The following is a 23,658-nucleotide window of genomic DNA, read 5'->3' as shown; positions in this document are numbered from 1 at the left end:
GTTTCCTAGAACTATCCACCCTGACTCTCTCTTCCCTTTCCTGAGTGGTAACAGCTCATTTAGAGCTATTGGCTCCCACCCCAGATCAAGCTACAGAGGAAAAAGCCTGGGAAAGTCCCATCATTTACCAAAGCTGCTGATCTATATGAATGTTAATTGCAGTTAAGAGTCCTCTTGGGTCAGTACTAATTAATTATCATACAAGTACCACTACAGCCTGATGATAAACTTCCTGAGAGTTTGTTTAATCCTAATACACACAAAACTTTTAAGGAGGATGGGCAAAACACAGAAGATCGCAATTTCTGGAAGAACTAGAAGAAAACAAAGACATGAATAAGGCTTTAACAGGGTCTTGGGGGTCTCTGCCGCTCACTGCTCTCAAACAAACAAACTAAAAAACAAACAAAAAGAGCAACTAAATAACCATACAAAGCAACTAAATAACCATACCAAACAAAAAAAGGTGAAAGGGTAAGATATTTAGGAGAGTCTAAATTCTACAGAGTAATATTAGACTATAAAAAACCATGAGCTTTGTCTGTTGCCTTCGTCTTACTCATTTCCCAGTTCAAAAATGTTCTTTAGCATAGGCCCTGCTAAGCATATGATTAGATCTGACTTGAGATCGCTGGGTCACTCTGGTGGTTAAGAATGGTGGACAACTACACGCCTTGCCATGAGGGACAGATGCCAAGGAAAGCCTAGACAGGAAAAACGCCACAAAGTCAGAAGACACTACAAAAATCTTAAATTACCAGGAGAAAATGAAATTTAGAAGCTCTGGTGTTTATGTTGTATACTTAAAACCACCCCGTACCTCCAGCTGATGCTGAATGTGATTTCTGTTTGTGTTTGTAATTAAATGTCCTCCATCCTCTTGGGAACGCACTGCTCCAGATGATCTCTGATCAAACACCATCAGTTTGCCCTTTCTGCTACCCTGGGCATTGTCGCTGCTGCACATACTGTATTATTTGTTAAAGGTGTTCAAGCAAACAGGCTTTTTTTGTTGTTGTTTTTCCCCTCTCTTCAGTTTTATACCAAAACATCCTTTTTTGTATGAAATAACATATCTGAAGATGCAGTGCTTGTATTAACACAGCCCTGGAGGAATGTGGGGTTTTGCTAATCTGAGTAAAGTTGGCGTGCCTCCATGGTTAATACTTGTCTGCATGTGAAGGCCCAGAAAAACCTTCTGAGCGCCTAGAGCAGTGCAGTGCTAACCTCATCCCTCATGCTGTGCTCAGCCGGGGTTTCCAGGACATCACAAGCATAGTGGTGGGAATAGGGTTGCAACAGCAAGGCTCACATCCCTTGTGCAATGGAAAGTTTGGAGAGGAATCGGGTGACTGCTTTCTTTCCTGAATTCTGGCAGAAGACTGCAGAGATGCCTCTTCCCTCAGGCAAGCTACGTCTCAAGGGTGAAACAGAGATGTAGAAACTGCAAGACAATAAAGCATGATTAATTTCTGTTGTTGGTGAATGCTGTGCTGCCGCAGCCCAATTTCCAGGTGTTTTAAAGTGTAATCCCTATCTTGCTTACATTCTTCTGGGAAGAGATATACTTAAATTAGTGCAATCTCTTCACTCTCTAATTTACTGCATAGGGGTGTGGATCAGGAGAGCTGTTTGCTGCTTAGCCCGAACAAGATGAATGTGATGCTTTTGGGCTGAAGAAAGCAATTACGGCAATTGCGCGTGGAATGTTTGCTTTGCTTGTCTCCTGTTTTTTCTAGCCATCTTGCAATTTGGGGGATGTTATCTACTCCTGATTTAAGACCTTGTGAACAATCCCCAGCTTTGTGAAAAGCAGAGTAGATTGCACACTTTTCTTTCAGCAGCAGTTCTCACAAAGATAAGCCCAGTTTTCATCCTTGCCAGGTTGTGCGCCAATTTTTTCCATGACTTTCTGCATTTTAAGACAATACTGGAGTTTTCGACCTCCATGAGACCATCCCAGAATACTTGCACAGGAAAATGTGCTTTGTAAATTACCCTTACAGAAATCAAGGGTAGGTTAAATCTCTAGAGCTGTCATGATTTGTACCTGGGATGCTTCTTAGGCATTGAGGTGAAATCGGGAACTTCTGTAAAGGCTGTAGAGCTTCTTTATGTATTTTATATGGAACTGCTTTATGTACCTTTTTTAGGCAGCGTGGCTGAATTGAAGATACAGCGTATTTAGTGAGGCACTTCCACCTCAAGAACTTGTTTCCCTTGTTGATCTGCCAAACCTGTTATTCAGCCTTTAGGATATAATACAACGTGAGGCTGTTTACAGAATTAGAGGGTGGAATAGATGAGAAATCGCAGAAAAGTTCATGCCTGATGCTTTGAGTGTGGGAAGCACGTCCCACCTAGAACAAAACACAGATGTGCTCAAGGCGCGAGGGATCAGTTTGTGCCCAGCAGCACTAACACCACTGGTGAATAAAGTTCTCCGTTTTGTGGTAAACGCTGTTAAAATAAAAATGTGGTTATGTATGCAGAAAACATTTTGTGTCGGTCACTATTTTCTTTCCAAACAAAATCTTTTAACAAGGGAAAGAGATTGTTTTGGGTTGGGCTGAAACTCAACTTCTCCGCTCTTTTGCAATTTTCCAACGCTCTTCCTGAAGTGGAAGCAGCTTTCTCCTTCTTATTGAAAAAGAAACAAAAATAAAACCCCCCGTGTCAGCAGCAGCGGAGCGCCCCGCAGCTCTGCCGGGCAGGCCCAGGGGCCGCGGCGGCTGGAGGCCCCGCGTCCGCCCGGCGCCTCGCACACCGCGCTGGGGCCCTCCCCGCCGCCCGGCCGCCCCGCGGGCAGCCCCGCGGGCCGCGCTCCGCGCCACGGCCCGCACGGCCTCGGGCCAGGGCCGGGCAGGCAGGTGGAGGCAGAGCACGGGCGGCGACCGAGGCGCTCCCTCCGGCGACGCCGGCCCCGCCGCAGCTCCCCGGGCGCTGAGGGCGCGCCAGCCGCGCCGGGCAGCGCGGAGCCGCGGGCGAGGGGCGGGGCGCGGGCGCCGCGGAGAGGGGCTCCCGGGGGGCGGGCCGGGGGCGGGCCGCCGCGCGATTGGCCGGCTCCGCCTGCCATTGAAGCGCGGCCGGCGGCGGGCCGTCCCAGCGGCGAGAAGGGGCGGGCGGAGGCGCCGCCGCCATCCCGCCCCTCCCTCCCTGCCGCCCGCCCGCCTTAAAGCCGCGGTGGGCGCCGCAGTGGTGGCAGTAGCGCAGTGCGGGCGGCGGCTGCGGCGGCGCTGGGATCGCAGGGGGCGGGCGCCATTGGCTCGGAGCGCGGCGCCCAGCCGCGGCCCAGCCCCTCCCGGCCCGGCCCCTCCCGGCCGCCTGCGCTGCGCCCCCGCCCCTCGGGCCGGGGCTGTCACCGCGCCTGACGCCGGGCGCCCGGCGCTGCCAGCATGTTTGACAGGACGCGGCTGCCCTTCGTGGCGCTGGACGTGGTCTGCGTGGCGCTGGGTAGGTCGGCGGGCCGCGGCGGGGCGAGGGAAGCCGCCCCCGGGGCGCCGCGCTGCGCTCCGCTCCCTCCCCGCACGGCGCCGCGCTAACGGCATGCTCGCCTCCCCTGCCCCGCGGCGCCAGGCACCACCCCGGAGCGGGGCTCCGTGCAGCCTGCGCCTCCGCTGTGCGTGTCTGCCGCCTCCACCGCTGCCTGCCGCCCCTTCACCCCCATCCTCCTCCCGCCTTCCCCTTCCCTTGCCCACCGCACCGGGCGGACGGCGGCGCCGCGGCCTCCCGGCCCTCGCCCGGAGCAATCTGGCCGCTGCCGCCCCCGCCGGGGCCGCGGGCTGGGAAGGGAAAGGTCCTGGGGGGGATGGAGCTGCTGCCGCTTATCCACTGACATCTGTCTGGAGCTCCCTCTTCTCTCTGCTGGCCTTCCTCTTTCTTCCCTGCCCTCTTGTGCCGGCTGCGGCAAAGTCCTGTGCGGGGAAGGTGAGTGCTGCGGCCTGGGATGTGCGTGTTACCCGGGCCGGGGGGAGCGCTGTCCGGCGTCACAGGCACGGCTGCGGCGGCGCTGGCGCCGGACGTGGCGTGCAGCAGCCGAGAGGTTCGGTGTGAGACCGGAGCTGTGTGCGGCCTCGGCGAAGCTGAACTCGTGCTCTAGGTGAGGGCTGGAAGTGGAATAGGGTATTTGTTAGAACGTGACGGTTGTGTCCTCCTGCCCGTGCGGCAGCGAGGGACGCGTGTGGGGGCGGGAGCGGCGCCTCGGTGCGGTGGTGGCCCCGTGTCCAGCCTCACAGCCACAGCACGCTGGCGCGGCACTGCGAATCTTGTCTTAGCCAGTACCAGTAACACCTTCCTAGTGCTGCTGTCTTCTGTTTTCAGTCTGTTAAAAACATCATGGCCTCTCAACTTGGGTTAATTTTCTCCTTTTATGTCGCGACACGCTGTAAAGAGTACTGACGTTAGTTATCAATTAGCAAAGGGGAAATTTTACTCTGTAAAGAGTTGTGACTCCTGGGTGTTGAGAGTCAGGAAAGTGTCTTCAGTATCTGAAGAGGTGCTTCTTGGCCCAAGTGTTAGTTTGGGGTGTTTGCTTCTTAATTGAATGAGAACAGCATTTCGGTAATACATCTAAGCACTTGCTTGTTGCGTTCAGTGAGTGGTGTTCACTCAAGCAGGTCTGGCTCATGAAGTCTCTCATGGTGTATAAGATGTCTGTAGCATCAGTATGAACATAATGACCAACACTATCTTGCTAGATGCTTTGAATGGCAATGGTACCTGTAGCTAAATGGCATTGAAGAAGAAAATTACAGTGAATGATGCAGTGGCTTGAAAAAAATGTTTTATGAGAGAGCTTTTGGAGAATAAGTGGATGTAGCCTGGGAGGAGCAGTCTCTATTCAGATCAGAAGTTTTACAAAGCTATGCTGTAGCGAGGCTTAAACTTTCATGCTGCGTTCATGGCCAGTCATGCAGTTTTGTCTGTCCTGATAACTGTCATTATAAAATCTTTCTAATTAGGAAAAAGTTTGCACTGTGCATATATTTTGGTCTCTTTAAAGACTGTGTGCATATTCTAAGTCATCTTGAGTTATCAAGGCAAATAAAATATATTAAAATTAAGACTGTAGGAAGCATATGACTTGAGGGCTATCCAGCTAAAAGAATAAGGGTTTTCCCCTGCTTCTGTCTCAAGTTATTAGCTGGGGGCTAGACTCTTGGCCTTTCTCTGCAGTGTAGTATCGATTCACACACCTTCCCCTGCCACCAGGTAGCATTTGGATCACAGGTGCTTTAATCTGATGCCTCGGTGTGCTGGAGGGTTGACAGACTTTTTGTTTTCCCTTGGGCTTGTTTACTTCCTACTAGTAGGAGGAAAAATGCAGGCAGTGCATAACATAAAGACTCCTGACACCTGCGACTTTAAACACATTGAGTTACAGGTTTCAGTGAAACTCTAGCTGAGACAAAAATACGTAAGTGTAGGAATGGGACAGATACTGGATATAGAACCAAATTATTTTCCTCCTCTCCCTGGCTCCCATGTGATTGAGACAGCCACTTAGAAGAACATAGTCTTAAGCATATGTGTCTAAAGGGAGGATCTGTTTGGTTTGGTGGGGTTTTTTTTCTGTGTGAGAAATGGTTCCTGTTGATTGTGGACTCTTTTTCTAACTCTCGCTTTTTCCTTGCCTTCTCCCCCACCAAGTGTACTTTGATATCTGCTCAAATGACCGAGGTAGCTGCCCAGATAAATTGACTTGCAGGTATTGATAATGTGATACCTAATATCTCCACTAAAGAGACCATGAAGAAGCCTCTAAGGGAAAACATCTTTAACCGTGCCATACTGAAAGTTTAAGTCTATGTAGACCAGCTTCAGTTGAGGACTGAACTCTTAATCTTGGTATGGTAGCCCATTCTACTGCAAAAATCCATCCAGCGAGATCTGGACAGGCTAGAGAGTTGGGCGGGGAAAAATTTAATGAAATATAACAAGGGGAAATGTAGAGTCTTGCATCTGGGCAGGAACAACCCCAGGTTCCAGTACAGGTTGGGGAATGACCTATTAGAGAGCAGTGTAGGGGAAAGAGACCTGGGGGTCCTGGTGGACAGCAGGATGACCATGAGCCAGCACTGTGCCCTTGTGGCCAAGAAGGCCAATGGCATCCTGGGGTGTATTAGAAGGGGGGTGGTTAGTAGGTCCAGGGAGGTTCTCCTTCCCCTCTACTCTGCCCTGGTGAGACCTCATCTGGAATATTGTGTCCAGTTCTGGGCCCCTCAGTTCAAGAAGGACAGGGAACTTCTGGAGAGAGTCCAGCGCAGGGCCACAAAGATGATTAAGGGAGTGGAGCATCTCCCTTATGAGGAAAGGCTGAGGGAGCTGGGTCTCTTTAGCTTGGAGAAGAGGAGACTGAGGGGTGACCTCATTAATGTTTATAAATATATAAAGGGTGGGTGTCACGAGGATGGAGCTAGGCTCTTCTCGGTGACAACCAACAGTAAGACAAGGGGTAATGGGTTCAAGCTGGAACACAAGAGGTTCCACTTAAATGTGAGAAGAAACTTCTTCTCAGTGAGGGTGACAGAACACTGGAACAGGCTGCCCAGGGGGGTTGTGGATTCTCCTTCTCTGGAGACATTCAAAACCCGCCTGGACGCCTTCCTGTGTAACCTCACCTAAGTTTTCCTGCTCTGGCAGGGGGATTGGACTTTTGAGGTCCCTTCCAATCCCTAACATTCTGTGATTCTGTGATTCTGTGAAAAAGGGCTACCAGTAGCATACTGGTTGCTTTAGCAGGTTGGTTTGACTAGCTGATCTCCAGAGGTTCCTTCTGACCCTAAACATTCTGTGATTCTTGCGATCCCCAAGGTAACTGATACTGTCACTTGTTACAGAGGTGATCTTTTTTCTCCTCCCTTTCCTGCCCCTACCTTCCATGTAGTAAGTGAAGATGGGGAAGAATAATTAATTTCATTGTCTCAGCAATTTTAGACAGAAAAAAAAACCTAAGGAAATCACTTCAAGTTACAGCGACTTGCCTAATCCATAAGCTCACTGCTACATAAGTGGGTAACTCTGATTGTAAGTGCCTGTGGCTTACTTGCTCCTGTTCTAGTCAAACTATTCTTTCTGCAGGTTCAACTCTCCCAGTGCAAGTTTTCCAAAAGGGAAGCAAGGGAAAGAGCTTTACTGTGATTTTTGGGGTGATTTAAATGGATTTATTGAAAGGTGTGACAAGTGCCCAAGATGGAAGAGAGATAAGAGGCTAAAAAACAGATCAAGAAAGAGCAGGCAGCATGGGAGAGCGGCATCTCCCCCTTTATGTGGCATTAAGCTATTAGATCAGTTGCTGCCTGAAACTTAAGTCTCAGGTTGCTCTTCATTGGCATTTAAGGAAACTCACTCCTTTGTCCACCTTTCCACCCAGTAAGGGAGAGAGAATCCAGAGAGAGAATCCAGGGAAAGCAGTCTTCGGTGCCCTAAGAAAATTAAGAATTCTCTTTATTATCAGGATGATAATTCTTTCCTTCTGCGTGATACTACTGTTTCAGTATTAAACTAGTTTAATATTCTGTAATCAAAAAAAAACCCAAAAACAAAAAAACCCAAAACCTGCAGATTTTTGCAGCGTCTGTCCTTAAATAGTGTGACGAGGCCACATCTGCATTCTGTGAGTGTGTGCTGATCTGCAGCACTGGGGGGGTGTGTGTGTGTGCAGATCTGCAGTGCGGGCAACAGCTCCCTTATTCTGCGGTCCAGCAGACAGTGGCCAACTTCTTCCTTTACCAGAAAGCATGAGTGGCCTGGACTGCAGGTTTTCTGCATACTTTACTTGTGTCTCTTTGTTCTTCTGATGGAGGGACATTTTGTGTAGCATGGCACAGATGTGTAAATGGAATGACAACAGTAAAACCAGTTTTTGCCAATACTGAGACTTGATTCTTATGGTTTATTACACTTTAAATTTGTCATGAAAAAACCAGCTTATTTTAATAACTTTGTTAATTAGCTTGTGACTGATGTCTTCATTAAGCACTATACTTAAACTCCGTGGCACTGTTACAGGTCTATTGTTTGATTGCAAATCAGGCTGCTTCTTCAATAAGGCAGGTTAACAACACTTAAAGACCAAAGTTGGGGAAACCCGTGGTAATTTTCCTGTAGTGAGTGGAAGAACTACTAAATACTAAATACCTTTGGACCAAATTCTCACTAAGACCAAGTCAGAGTAAAGTAAGTTCTGCAGAGTTGACTGAAGCAATAAGGAAAACATTATCGGTGCCACTAAACTAGGACAACTTGTACCTGGTCCGTGCTTGTTGCAATTCATGCCTAACTTGAGTGCAGGGATGCAGTACAACAGAACTGTGTCTTTAGTCACTTGCCTAACTATGCAATCACTGAGAAGCTATTATAAGTAATTAGGGAGTATACTTGTCAATTTGTGATTGCTGGTGTAGTGCAAGAATACATACAGCTAAAGACTGGAAAAATTGATGTCTTTAAAGAATTTGGCCCCTCACTGTTCTGATCCACTCTTCTCTAATATGTTGGAAATAGTGAAAGATAACTACAATCTACAGCAGTTTTAAATTTAATTGTTTGTATGTGTTGATTTCTTTTTTTTTTTCCCCCCTTCTCTCCAAGTCCTGTCCCATGCTGGTTCCAGAAGCTGACTGAAGACTTCCCTAGTGTGCAGCTGTTTTCTAGCAGTGGGGCTACCTGCTGCTTGGGTGTTGAGGTACCCTGAGCTGCAAGCAGTACTTGTGGGACAAAGAAGGGGGTTGGTACATGGCAGGTGGTGGGAACAGTGGGACTGTGGCAGTCTATTTTTTTTTTTCTTTTTGTGTCATGGAGCTACTTCTGAGTAAGGGAATGAGAAGTTCTAGTCTTCTGAACAGAACAACATGTGGACTAAACTCAGGAATACTAAATGCTTACCTCGCTCTTTTAAGCTTACTAGGTAAAGACTGCAGGAATGTTGTGTGATAAACAGCAGATACATGTGTACAGGGCAGGCGAGTTTGCTTTTGCAGTGTGTGAGATGCCTGGGACCGCTTTGCACACCTTGTACAATGTTTTTGCTTTAGGTGCTATTCTTCCCTTTTGGGAGTGTTTACTTGCCGTCACTGAAGGCAGTCGTCTCTGTCATGAATAAGGTATTGCTGTTTGGTCAAGGAAGGCCTTCTATGTGGGTTAGCACTTCCTGATTGCCCTGGTTCAAATAAAACCTCCTCCACTATTACTTGTGACTCACTGACATATGTGTCACCATCCTTATTTTCCATGTCATGTGGATGCTAAATCTTCCAGTGCATGAATACGCTGTAAAGCTGTAACAGGTTCATGTGGAAGAGCAGCCTATCTTTAAATGGCACTGTCTACCCAGGTACCATAAGATGATTCTCATTAAGTTGACTCTCGGTTTATTGGAAACATGGTGGTTGCCTAAAACAGGGAAAGTCTTGCCTTCCCTTTCACACTGTGCTTTCTTGAGCACATAAGACTGAATACTGTGGTTGTGATGTTGTCCCTTGTTACTGTCTTTGGCAAGAGTCACTTTTTGTTTTCCTCCATGTAAAGATGATCTACCCAAAGATTCTCTGTCTTGCTAGTAAGCCTTCAGAAAAGCTTCAGGTTAGAACTTGACTAGTTAATGAACACTATTCAAAGTCAGCAATCGGTTCTTGCTCTGCCAGGTATTGCTGTCAAAGTGTATCTTGTACTCTGGCTAACCCCTGTCTCAAAAAGAGAAGTTCTTGCACTTCTTACAGTGATAGCTAACTCCTAATTCACCTTCCAATGCCTTGCTAAGAGCCAAATCTGGAACTCAGCGCTATATTATTTCCTCTTGGCATAATAGAGGAAGATGCTTGTCAGCAGTGAGGTTCCCTACCAGCTGCTTGAGCCCTGGTGACTCTTTGACCTTAAACAGACAGACTCTTGCAATACGCTTATGCGAAGCTGGTGACCTTTGCTTAAGGGAGTGGGAGGAAAGGGGCTTCTGGCATTTTCTGTGGAAAATTAAGTACCACACTAAAGCTAAACAATGAAATAGCTCATCCCTCGTAGTTGATGAGGTCCTGCCTTACCTTTGTAGCTGCTTAGGTGCTTGTTTGAGCCTGTGCTGATTCAATGCACTGACCTGGTTTCAAAGAGTTGGGTGGTATGAACTCATATTGACTAAAACTCATATTGACTAAACGCGGCTTTGTTTGGAACCCGCTCAATTGCAGCCCTGGTGTGAGAGGACATAGAAGCAGTTGACTGCTGGTTGCCTGTTACTGCTTAGTTTTATGTAAGAGCACTGTTGCACTGACCCCGATGCTGATGACAGGATAAAGCTGTTAGTCCCCTATCTGTGACCTGTGTCTGGAGCCACAGAAGCACGTAGCAAGATGTGACCTAACTCTGTAAGGTACCTGATGATGAGAGAGAGTTCAGGCTTTGTATGTAGCCTTCCAAGTGACTTGGAGTTATCCCAGACAACTGATAATGCTCTTTGCAGAATTAGTCCGGGAGAATTAAACTCACCTTGGATGACGGGGAGGGGAAAAAAGTGCTGAACATAATTATGTAGAACCTTATTTTCAAAATATACTGCCCATAGAAGTATGGCTTTAGAAAAAAGTCAGATTTATTGGTATGGCCTTGATTATTGCTGTGTCTGCTCAGGGGGGTGGTGATGGTACAAGGAGCTGGCTCCTTGCCCTCTCTCTTGTCCTGCAAAGGAAGCTCTTTTTTCTTGGCACTAATCAAGAAAAACAGTTGACTGAAGACAACTGAAAAATCCATAAACACTAGAAATTTGAGTAATGGATAAGTAGTGAGTGACTAGTTTTAGCCTAGTTATATGACAGAAATAAAACCATTTAAAGCTATCCTGAAGAAGCCAGATTTCCTTAAGATGCTTTCCTAGACTGTTTTGTTAGAACAATGTAGTTGTTGATAATCCATTCAGCTGCAGCAGTAGACCTCAGTTCCCTCCTGTGAGCAGACCCACAAACAGTTTTCCAGCCAGAGTAGTGTTGTCCTGCAGATTAAAAACTGGAAGAAAACTGTGCCCTTTGTTTATATTAATGATTTTCTGCTTGTATCTTCTTGTTTGACAATCAGCTGTTAATGACTTAACCCACTTTCTGGGAGGAATTTTCCTGCCCAAGTTACAAGATTGATCTCAGAGGCACAGAACTAAAAACTGTCTTGATCAACTTGCATTGTCTTTCAAACTACTTTTGTCAGATTCTCTGCCATGTGAATCCTTCTAGCACAGTCAGGTCCAGCTTTTAAACTCAAGACTGCTTGTTCATGTAGAAGCCAAAAGTAGAGCCTAGTAAGCTTCTTTAGCAGAATATGATACAGAAAATAATGTTGAAACTGTTTGGTGCACTTATCAAACACTCTTTCTGTTATATTGAGTTACAGGATTTGAAACAACCAGTACAAGAAGCATTAGTAGGCTGGTCTTGCTCTGTTATAGCCTTCTCTGATTCATCTCTAAAAAGCTGTAACCGAGAGGCAGTCTGACTCAGAAGTGTGTTCCCTTCAGTTTTATTTGTATTACAATTCAGCACGGTTTTGGCATCTCCTATTCATGTGGCATCTTGATATCCGGCAACAGGAGAATAGTTGTGTGTTTGGGGGGCGGGGAGGGGGTTGCTTTGTTTTTAATTTTAAATTAAAAAGGGCGAGTATGTCAGGTCAGGGATCAGAACCCTGATTCTATTAAATGGAACTGGAGGCATGCAAGGGCCATATCAATACAGCCTTATTTCTGTGATGCTGCAGATAAAGCAATGGATCGTGCCAGACTTAGCCTGGATTTTAGTGCCTCCTTCCCTTTGGCTGTCATTGCTAGTGGTGCAGCTTTCAGAGGGACCACATGAAGGTTGCTTGATCCCATAAGGTGGTATAAGATGTTGACTGGTCATTCCTGATATAGAAGGGTCACAGGTTTTTGTTATGTGATTCCTTTCGTAGGGAAGGAGGAAGCTGTACCAAACAGGAGTTTTGCTCAGTTTTTTTGCCTCTAAATGTAGGGATTCTGTATCAAATTGCAGCATCTTGAGTAGCTTCTGCCTCTCTTATAATAAGGTAGAATTTTTCCCTCAAATTAATCTTATGGCATATTTGTCCCTTAAACTTTGTTCTGTTATTGCAGATTACTGTAAGCCTGTTCTGACTGAGTCTTGGATGACCAAGTCACTGAAACTTAACACTAGGTGCAATATTCTCTGAAACTGGAGTACTGGGATAGTAAGGAACACATATGTATGTAAGCTTACCTACCTTATTTTAAGGTATCAGAAAGGCAATGGACTGTGCATACCATAAGCTGAAGGAAGAGAATAAAACATGTAAACAGGGAACGTTCTGATGTGCAGCAACCTAATGGGGAGCATATATGGCCCTTAAGGGGTCAAGAGGGCTTTTCATGCTGAGGTACAGAAGGGAGGCAGTGACACTGGGCCCTGCAAATAGCTCCAGTCAGGAACTGTTCCCCATTAAATTCCAAATATCATCTTCTTAGTCAGTGTCTGCTTTTCTTGGTGTTTCTTAAATGCGTTCTGGAGCTTTTTGCTGACTCAGTGAAATAAAACCGAAGCCTTAATTTCCCTGGGTAAGCCTGTACCGCGGTACCAGTATTCAGTTAGAATACTCCGAGCCAGTATGGTGGCTGGGTCTAATGCTAATGGAGATCCTGGGAGTGGAAGTAAGTTTGCTGTTTCTGCTTGCAGACTCACTTGCTTGTCATTCCTCCCATCTTTTCTGGAATCTTAAGACTCCAGTCATTAACACTAGAAAATGAAAGCTCTAATCATTAATATATAGAAACTAAGATCACAAATCTAATGCTGATAATTTCTACCGAAACTGGAAAGCAACACCTGCTCTAATATGTGAGTACTGAAGACTTCCTATGCTATGCCATTTTTCATTATACTCAAGCATCAAGAGCAATGTTGTATAAATATTTTTTACAAAGTCTGGCTAAAAGAACTGCTCAGGAACTCTTTTGAAGCAGTACAGAACAATTGCTCTGATAGCTCCAAAATATATAGGGTATTGTCATTTTTCCTTTTAAAATGTTACTTAGATCTAGCTTAATACAGATCTTATGTTCTCAATGTGCTGTTAGACACTACAAACTTCAGTGTACCATGAAAAAACGTGGTTCTGATAATTAGAAATACTGCTCTTAAACATGGTTGCATGCAGCAGTGTGTACAGTATAAAACAGGTTACATTTATACAGGCCTAAAATTATATTCGGCCCTTCAAAGGCAACTGCGAGGCTGATGTGGCCCCCAGTGAAAATGAGTTTGACACCCCTGGTATAAAATGATGTTCAGATGGATGACCAGGTAGACAACTTAATGGAAATTCTGAGTCCCTCTGTAGCACTGCCATTGTAAGGCCTGACTTTAATAAAGACTCTTTAAATAAAACATCATTATGCTTGTAAGACTCATTGGAAAAAAAGATCATTTACACTCCTAACAGCTAATTGCCTATTATATTTCTAGAGACTGAATGTTATTTTGGGTCAGGGTGTGTAGCTATATGTGAAATACTCTGAAAGCCTTTTGCTGTGTACTTCCACAAAACAAAGATTAAAATGAAAAACTAGTTATAACTTCTGGAGTTTAAAAGAGAACTGGTCTTAAATGACATTCAGAGTTGGTGTTTCCTGCAGGAAAAAAAAAAAATCCCTTACTGTCTTGCCAACAGCTGACCTGGATAGTTCAGGTTTTTTTCTGTATTTTCCCTGTCCCTAAGCTCAGTGCTTTAGGTAGACTGTATGCAGTTCCTGATATTTGGGGGCTATGGACATAGTTTTGTACCTGTGGACTTCTTAATTCTCTGGACAACACAGTTAAAGCCTTTAACACTGAACATAACACTGAGCACACAATGCAAGCAGTGATTAAATATTTAGTTCCTCCTAAACAGGAAGGGTTGTAGTGGGAGAAGTTGCTCCTGCTTGCTGTGGCTGCAGGCAGTTCTGTTCTTCCCCTGCTACGAGCACTGCAGCACAAGGAGCTGCTGACCTGTCCATCTCTGTCTTTTAGCTATTAATCTTTCTGTCAGGTCTGTCAGTAATCAGGGCAATTGGCCTCTGCCCCTCTGGGTGAACTGCTAGTGAGTTCCAGGTGGCTGTCAACTTGGACCTTCTCTGCCCCCCAAAAGGAGCAGGGCCCAGGGCACAGCCTTTGCTTGTGACCTACAGCTGGCTCACCTGAGCCACGGATTTTTCCATGTGTAAGCAGTAGAGCAGGCTAGGATATATTACTGCCCTGTCTCTCAGCATTTTTTTTTTAGTATTTGTTCTTCTGTAAGTGCTCACAGGAGACACAACTGCATGTTTTTTAGACTTACAGGTACCTAATGGTTCTAAAAGTTGAGGTTTTTGATTGAAAATGTAGCAATAAGGGAGAATACCCTTGTCAGTGTGAATATTCTTAAATAAGCGTTGTGACTTGATCTAATGGATTGGCAGCGTAGATGACTGAACTTGTGCTTCCACGTTGAATGCAGAGACACTAGAAGATGATGTAGTTTTCTGCTCTTAGATGACTGGACTAGAAACTGCACTCTGCTGTGGTGAGGCTGGTCTAGCTCAGAGGAAGGTTTCCTTCATGTGCTGCCTCCACCACCCTTGCCTTTGCCCAACCAAAATTGAAAGGCAGAGTCATTTAGTGAAACTGTCGTCAGGCTGCTGATCTGGCTTCTCTGCTAGCCAAATAATATATCAGAAAACAAATAAAAATGTAAGTAGTGTATAGTTGCAAGTAGACTAGTAGCAGAGATTAGAATGTAGTTCAGGCTTTTAAATACATATCTCCTGTTTACTGAAGCCTAGCACAGCTTCTGGCGTTATCAGAACAATCAGTGTGCTGATATTAGAAATATTTTGCATTCCCAGGGTTGGAAAAGTAAGATAAAGTCCTTTAAAGTGGTTAGGAGGTGAGTTGTGGGCTGCCAGCTCATTTCAGCTACTGAAAATAAATAGTGTATTTTTCTTTTGCATGTCCCTCACCTCCAGGTGTCAAAAGTGTAAATACTTTCATATATTTTTAATCTCATCTACCTCTTAGCATGTTTCTGTATTCCCAGAACCTCCTGTGTAAGAGGTGTTGATTCTATCACAACTTCTTTCTTGACTGCTCATGGAAATAAATTTTCAGCACATCCACTTGTCTGCAAAGAACAGTCTCTTTTACAGATGCTCCCAAAGTCTCTCCAGCAGCATGAGGTTGTCCTATCTCGGTTTCTTTAAATCTCTGGCATTCTCCCTTCCCTCAGACTGCCTTGCAAAATGAGCAGAAAAGCAGACATGGTTTTCCTGGCTGAAAATAAAAAGCAAAAATACACGTGTAAGATTGAGAGAACTTAATTTCTCCCTTTTCCTCAGTAATAATTACTAGCATATAGGTTCAGCTCAGAATGAGGACATTTATCTGTCTGTAGGGTTATTTAGCAGCATCATCTCTCTAATAAGAATGTAAGCTATGAAAAGTGCCTTTTTCTTAAATAAGCAGCCTTTAGCTGAGTAATTGATCTGTTTTGTGGCTTTTATTTGCTGGGTTTTATGGTAATTATTTCTCCAATACAGCCAGAATTCCTGTTTGACAACCTCCAATTTAACTGTAAATTGTGGATTTCTTTACAAAAGCCAAAGCTGACTTTCTGTGTCAGCATATCAAGTGCAGAATGTACTGATCCTATTTTTCAGGGTAACTGTAGAAAAACAAAAATTCTTCTTAGTCTCATGTTAGTCTAGTACAGTTTCTCTTAATTAGCACTTGTGAATTCAGTACAGCATGAGGAAAAAGCTTTGGATTATGGTTAATAATCCATCTAGAATATTCTCCCTTGCCATAGTCTCCCTTAAGGGTGACTGCCTTTCTCCCAGTTTCTAGATATTCAGTAGTCTGGATGAGTGGAACTTCCTGACTGAGGACCAGGTAGGAGTCTATGTGTCCTGGAGAACTTGAAACAGCAAGTGAGCACAAGTTTTTAAGATGGCACAGAGCCTCAAGTGAAGATTTGGTCACTTCCACAGATAAGGAGGCCAATTGGGTTAATTAAAGGATGTTTACAAAAAATACAACGCATTCCTTTGAACTACTACTTACAGCTGACTTAAAGCATTGACCAGGAAACAATTTCATGTGGTGTTTTATCTGGTCTGAGACTATGGCCGGTCCGTCCTTGTTTCCCCTTCTTGCACACCCTTGGCTGCATGTTCCTGTTCTTCACCCCAGCTCTAATGTTCATCTGGCTGAGTGCCTGACTAAGTGCTCCTGAAAAACCTCTGTGTGGGCATGGGGGTTTTCTCTTTTTTTTGGACAGGCTGGTGTGAAAAGCTGGTGCCGTGGCAAGGAAGGGGATAGCAGTGGGTGGGCAGAGGTGAGAGACAGGCAGGACAGTTTAGATTGTCTTGAGTCCCCCTTGAAAGTGTAGCCAGGTTTTGTGAGCACCACTCGCTTCTGAACTAGATGGTACGGTACAACTGAAAGGGTTAGAAACTTCAAGAGCCTCTTTCCTTTCAGATATAAACCTTAATACTCTTAAATGGAAGACCCATCCGAAACTGTGTCCATAGACTTAATTAAGAAATGTTCCTAAATTTTAGATAGAACACAAGCAGCATTTTGAGACCTGAAGCTACCTCCTGTTGAACAATATTCTCTGCTGCTCTTAGATATTTATGGCAACTGCCAGCTGTAAAAGAGGCTAATTCAATGATAAATTCTTATTTTCACCAGTTTAGGGAAAAATATCCCATGCAGCTTCTTGGCAAAGCCAAATGGACACCTGAGTATCAGAATCAAACTCCTTATGCCTCTAAACTTAAGCACCTAATGCTAGTTACAGGTCTGATAAATGCCACAAATTGAAGTGATAGTGCAGTGTTTACACACATTGTAAAAGGATACAGTTTGGTATCCAGCACTACCATTTATAGTAGGATAAATTGTGGAATTTAAATTGCTTTTTTGTTTTCATCTTAAAAAAGATATAACAAATCAACAATTTTTTTTCCTTTTTCCTTTTTTTCTCCTTAAGGAAGACCTCACCTCCCCTTTCCATTGGGTCTCATTTTCAGTTACCTGTCCCTTTCTGTGGGTGGAGAACCATTCTCACAGTGATTTCCACCCTGGACTGCCCTTCCAGCCTTTTGTGTCGTGCCAGATGTGGTTAAATATGGGTTCCCTGAAGGCTATTGATATTACTGTGAATTATCTGTAGGTTTTCAATGGAAACTATGTTACAACTGGCTTGAGCTGGAAATGCCTTGTGAACTCAGCATAGCGCCATGTAACTACTTCAGCTAGATTAGTTTTGCTCTGTACAAATCTGTGTTGCCCTGTATAGTTCTAGCCAAAAACTTACGGCTGTTTCTTACCTGCAACCCCCGCTCAGTGATTCAAATACCAGCCTTGCCTTCCTCCCTCTTCATCCTTTGTGCTTTTATTCTCGTCCACGTGTATGAAGCTTTTTCACCTGTCTTTCATAGGTAAAGTCTTCCAATCTCTGCAGTCTCTCTTCTATCCAACCTTGTTATTACTGCCATAGCTTTCAGGGTTAGACAGAGTCTGCGTGAGCATCGCAGGAGGAGTGTCTCCCCATCTTCTACAATGTCTTGGATGGGCCAGTTCCAGACCACCTGAGTGATCAGGTTGTTTTGTGTGTATAATTAAAGCAGAGGGAAAAAAAGATCAGAGGACTGCTGTCTGTTTCTTACTGCTACCTAGCAAAACAGCACAGAAGCTGTTGGTCAACTAGACAAAGTTTAACAGACAATAGAGAAACTCCAGTTCTGATTCTGAAGCATATGGAGCTTCAAGAAACAGTCTTTTGTTACAGCTGAAGGTCATGCTTTGGAGGATATGAATAACAACTGAGCCATTATGATTCCTTAAGGTATAGAGCTACCTAAATCAGAAGAGCACCCTCAGGTTACTGCTGACACTGGCTAGGTAAAAAGGGCGAGGAGGACAAGACATGAGAGCTGATCCGTAAGACTACCTTTTAGCCTTGCAACCTTTCACTAGATCTTGGTCACCCTTTCCTCCAGTTTGTAGAAGCTAATGAAACTGAACATGCATTCCTCAGGAGTTCAGTGTACAGTCAGCCTGCTTAAAGGTCATGGAGATGCTTGGCATCTGTGGTGGCAATACTTACTGGCCTGCTATGTCCATTAGTGGGTTTGGTTTGGTTTGTTTTCTCTTATAGTGAAAATTTCAGGGCTGTTTGCTTACATGTATCAAGTGTCGTCTTCTCTCCCTGTAAAATAAACAATAGTGAAAATACTACTACTCATTTAGTTTAATGATCAACTAAACACCGTTTCATGAAGTCTTCTACTCCACTGCTGGAAAGCACTGCATCGTATAGATTGCACTAGGAATTATAATAGTAATGTAAAGAATGGAAATTGGCAATTAGTGTGAGATGTGTAACCAGTATCCAATTTCTCATTCTCTTACCATGGACTATATGAATGATTTTTGCTGTCACTTTGAAATTGTCCTCATCTGGCCTCTTTATTTACTGCTTTTTGTCTTCCCAGAATCTCATGATTAAAAGTAAGAATATGTTTCTTAATTCCAACTCTAAACCACACACTTTTAAAGAACTTTCCAAGTACTGCATAATGTAGTCAAATCAGTCTTATTTAGCAAAAAGGTAGATCTTCTCCTTTCAGTAAAAGAGATGTAGAAAGGAAAAAAAAGTATGAAGAAATGTGCAAATGTTTAGGCACCAGAAAAATTCGGATAACTGCTGGTTATGTAAAAGTTCTCACAAACTACTTTTTATAAACAAATTTTACATAAGGAAGACTATTTAATTGGAAGAAAAGAAAGCTTAATTTAAATCTTGAGTTCCTTTCCTCTTTATTGAAAACTGAGCACATAACGCTTACTGTCTGGAATTGTTCCTAATTAAAAAAAAGAAAAAGCCCTTAAGTTTCTTTCTTAACTAGGTTACACAGTGAGTAATTCTCTCCTGCTGCAGTTGCACAACAAAAAACATCCCTTCATATTCAAACTGTTTTGCTGGTAGGCTTAAAACCCTGCTTGACAAACTTAGTGTACTTTCTCTTTTAATGTACATTCATGTAATGGTTCTCTTCCAGTTCCTAAAGAAATATTCCTTGAAAAAAATGCATGACCTTTGACAGTAAGCCTGTGTACTTTGGTAGCAAGAAATTTGGAATTTTTGAGCTAAGAACTGTCATGTTTGCAAGCTAATTGCTGGCGTGTATTTTAGTTTCTGAGCTGGAGCACTTAGAGAACATATTTCAGCAGCTGGCAAAAATAAAGTAGCCTGTCCTAATGAAGTTAACCCCAGATACAGAACCAAAGAAAAACACCTGAGAATCTTTCTGTAAAAACTGAGCAATATTGGCTAAGAAAGGCTGAGCTGAAAGGCTGAAAATGTAACTGAATGACACGATTTTGTTTTGAGCAGCTTTTATTGGAAAACAGAGGTATTTATGTCTGACTAGTCAGCAAAACGCAAGCTGCTGCTTAAATTAACTGTGAGGGTGTGATTTCCGCATGTGAAAATCTGGTGACCTGTTTGAGAAGATAGGATTGTATCAAATAGGTAATGGCTTTGCCACTCCATCATCCTGACGCTGGGTATGCAACAGCGGAGATAAGAACAGGAAACGTGGGCTCTGACTTATGTTAGTGGCATCTTGCCATGGCCTTGAGCGGAGCTGAAAACTGGCTCAACATGCAAACATACAGCGATGTCCTTTGATCCGAGTGGACTTTCAGAGTTTGTTGTGGCCACTATGGTATTTGAAGGGCTGCAGTTCTGTTTTGGCTGTTTCTGCATGCTGCCAAGTTCTGGCTCTTTTCTCATTCACTAAAGCAGAGGAGGGAGAGAAACCCTTGAGATGCAGTTAATTTCAAGGTATATCATCCTACCTCATGAAAAAATTTTGCGACTGAAGTTCCACAAGCATGATGTCATTTGCATTTTTGTTCAGTTTTGCTATATGGGATGCTAAGCAGCTGCCGAAGTGCTTTGCTCTGTCAGCATCCCTGGTTGTTACGGCCAAGTGTGGACAGTGTTTAGGATTTCAGATGTTTTGTGGAAAAAAATCCTCTCTGCTCCACAGGAGGCTTTAAATTCCTGCCAGACTGCCTTCTGTGACTGTAGCAATTTTCTTAGGAGTCGGGATGTTGGCAAACACACATAGTTTCAGTATGCACTTCATGTGCTTTTGCACTATGACTTAGCAGTGCAAACAAGGGGCCAGGATTTATCACTCTGTTCCTACTGTTTTGCTCTTGATGCCTTTTCTGTGAAGTACATAGAAATGAGGTTATTTAAAACCCCTTTAAGTGACTTATCTGATACTCAACTTAACAAGTGTCACCAGACATCAAAGCAACCTCTTATCATGTGTATTTCTTTGAAGAGTTCTTTGTTTTCAGTACAGAAGTTTGTTTACACCATGAGTCGTCTTTTCTGCTTTGATAATTGCATTTACCGTCTAGTTTACCTATCGAGTGTCTTTATGAAGAACTGCATGTTACATGGATGTTGGGGAAAATACAAACTTTAGTTGCCCATTTTAACTTGTTTCAAGCAAAAATCTACTTGTTTTGTTTGAGGATTTTGCAGTAATTACATAGCATTGCATAACTTATCCACTGATCTATTCAGGGGACTAAAGGAAAGTAGGGAATGAGAAAGTAGGGTAAAATGACAAACTTGGGTTTCCTGAGATCATTGCTCCTACAAATGTCTATTCCCTAGCTAATTCTTCTTTTCAGAAATAAGTTACAGACCTGAATGTAGTTGTCAGAGGTCTTGATGGCCTCTTTGGCATGACTGCCAGTTTAGTGGAAGTGAACTTGTAAGAGAGGGAATGGGCGACACATCACACAAGTTCAGAGAGCTATCATTTATACCCAAGTCTCGGTTTCCACATTAGTAACCTAGTTATCTTCATGCAGAAATCTTTTAAAGTGTGAAGAAGCTGTGTAAATGCAACTCTTAAAGTAGAAATCTCATTACCTTGAGATGTAGTCCATTCAGAGTGTCTCTATTTCCCATTGGTGTCTCTACGCTTCTCTTGTTCCCCTCACCTGCATGAAAGCTACTTGCATGAAATCTTTAACTCCAAATCTACAGCAAAATCTGTATGTATTTTTGTCTTGTTCTCTGTAAACACTGACCAGATTATAGTGTATAGAACAGGGCTGGTAATTCAGGTACAAGCTAATGTTGTGGGGAGGTGGTGAAGGAGAGGGCACAAAAAGCAGCCCACCCTCAATAACTATTCAGTCATGTTAGTGGCAGATGTTTTTCTTAAGCATAATCTTGGTTCAGCGTGTGGCAACTTGCCTTACTGATGAAAGGACTTGGAAGTCCATAGCTTCTTAACTTCTGTATCTGGTGGGCAACCTCAGAGTCCTTCTGAAGCAGACTTCTAGAAGGGCTAAATTTGTATAAAAATGATTTGGTAAGTGTGTGCATTGCATGATACTTAGGAAATCTGAATTTTGCATGTTTGGTACCTTCCTTCACGCATGTTTTAAAATGTAGTTTGTTTTGGTTTTGTTTTGGTTTGTTTTTTTTTTTTTTAAATTTAACCACATGTATTTCTTGTGTTTGTTTTTTGTTTTCCTTCCCCCAACAGCTGGCTTGCCCCTCGGTGTTCTAAACTTGGCCAAAATAAAACCGTATCAGAGAGGCTTTTTCTGTAATGATGACAACATCAAGTATCCGTTCCATGACAGTACCATCACATCCACTGTCCTCTACACAGTGGGGTTCACCCTGCCCATTTTCTCTGTAAGTAGCTAATATATAGGGAGCTTTGGTGATGGGAATAAAATGTATGTCTTCTAAGAGTTCAGCACTGTGACTGAGTTAAAGAAGACAGTCTATATAGGCAAAAATCCCATGTATGTATAGTTATATGCATGTGAAAGGTGTCATTGCTATTTTCTGTTTACACAGAAAATCTGCAACTAATTTCTAACTGCTAGTATCTCTAATCTCATTTGGTTTAGGAGCAGAAAAAATGGAGATGAGGAGTTGAACTTTATTAGTTAGTCTAGGCTTTTATCATTGGGAAGAAAAATACTACTGGCTTTCAAAACACTGTGGAATAAATACATCTGTTGTTCAGAGTGGCTTAGTCTGATAACTTAAACACTTGTAATGTAAAAATTGCAGTGTAGTTCAGTGCACAAACCTGTAAGTAGTGACTGCTGCTTCTATATACTTCGTACAGAAATCTAATTTGGAGTCAGTAGCTTCTCTTAAGTTAAAAAAAAAACGTGATGACTCTTTAAACCCTTGAAAATGGGATACAGAGGCTGAAAATGTAGTTCTTGTAGAAAAGAGGCTTAGTGTTTTCAAGCCCACATGATTTTTACGAAGAACAATTTAACTCTTAGGTAGTTTTTCTAAAATATTTTAAGCCCGATTGTATCCAGCTTCTAAGTAAGGTTTGAGCTGGCTTAGAGAACTAAAATTTAATTGTTCATAATAGTCTTGAACCTAAAATTACATCTTGTTTATACCTGCAGTAGTTGACCAAACCATATTAGAGATGGTCATAATCTTTGGTCTTCTGATAAATGTTTATGCTAAATTAATCAGTAAGAAATGTTTATTAACCTGGTTTAAGGATGGAAGCAGTCATTTAAAATGAGTAAACAGAAATCTGTGGAACCTCTACATGCATTACTCTAGTTTTGCCTTAAATGCTTATTTATTAAAGCTTTAATTAGTCCTATGCAGCAAATAGAAGACAGACACAACTGTTGTTATCATTAGTGTAGTTTCACTTCTAAGGAAAATAGTCTGACGTTTGTAATTTTGACATATATTGTACTGACATATCTTCAGCACAACTCCAGGAAAACTTCTTTTTCAGTAGGATTCATGTGTACTTTACCTAATCTGTGCACAGGCAAACTAGCAATTACAGTTCTCTGCAATTTTGGACTTCTAAAGAAGCATTTCAGTTGCAGTTAGATAATTTGTTGAATTGCTTGATTTTTTTTAAAAAAAAATTTTTTTAATGTCTTTAGATTTGAGTAGGATGTTCCTGTAATAGAAAGTCAATTGAGAATGCTTTTTTTTTTTCTGGCTCTAAAGAAGTGGAGAAACATGTGACTTACAGTTAATTTACTTAAAAGTATAAAAATCTAAGAAGTGGTGTGGACAGCTATTGTAACTTTAACTGCCAAGGTATCTAAAATTGTAGCTTAGAATTAGACTTGCCAGTGATTCCAGTCTCGTCTGATATGTTTCTTCTATGATGCTCTGGTAGGATTCACACTCTGAATTTTTGTTGCCTGTCTTTGTGCAGGGGATTAGAGTATATAATTGTAACAATCACTTCTGACATCCATGCTTAGAGGGGTTTACAAAAAAATTCTAAAGAACTTCTAGTTCTGTAACAACTGTACAGGCAATCCAGATCAGACTTCTTCAGTCTGAACGTTTTACACACCTTAAAGCAACACAGGTTTTCTAGAATCTAGTGAGAAAGTAGTCACTGTAGTGCATGTATATTACTGCTCTGTGTAGTTAGCATGTTAACCTAACTGGTTTTCTTAGTATCCATTTTAGATTTAGACAGTTAGTTCTTTAGCCTCATGCAAGAGGTGAAAAATCATTTTTGACTACTGAAAACTTAGAGCTGTAGAGCTAGGGAGGATC

At 43.1% G+C, this 23,658-nt stretch overlaps 1 protein-coding gene across 2 annotated transcripts in view; it reads left to right on the top strand.

Annotated features, from left to right (window-relative positions):
- Positions 1-3,306: 3,306 nt before the first annotated feature.
- PLPP1 (phospholipid phosphatase 1) overlaps positions 3,307-23,658 on the top strand; it is a 69,194-nt gene continuing 48,842 nt past the window's right edge. The window contains exons 1-2 of one of the 2 annotated variants that reach the window (XM_065655401.1): positions 3,307-3,453; positions 21,620-21,774. In XM_065655401.1, coding sequence (XP_065511473.1) covers positions 3,396-3,453; positions 21,620-21,774 — 213 coding nt within the window. In that variant the 5' untranslated portion in view covers positions 3,307-3,395. The remainder of the gene's footprint in view (positions 3,454-21,619; positions 21,775-23,658) is intronic. The other variant, XM_065655402.1, reaches the window with a different exon arrangement.

The sequence above is a fragment of the Caloenas nicobarica genome, chromosome Z, assembly GCF_036013445.1.
Source record: "Caloenas nicobarica isolate bCalNic1 chromosome Z, bCalNic1.hap1, whole genome shotgun sequence".
NCBI classification, from domain to species: domain Eukaryota; kingdom Metazoa; phylum Chordata; class Aves; order Columbiformes; family Columbidae; genus Caloenas; species Caloenas nicobarica.
The sequence above is the reverse complement of the archived record's forward strand: the minus strand, read 5'-3'. Positions and strand labels throughout refer to the sequence as shown.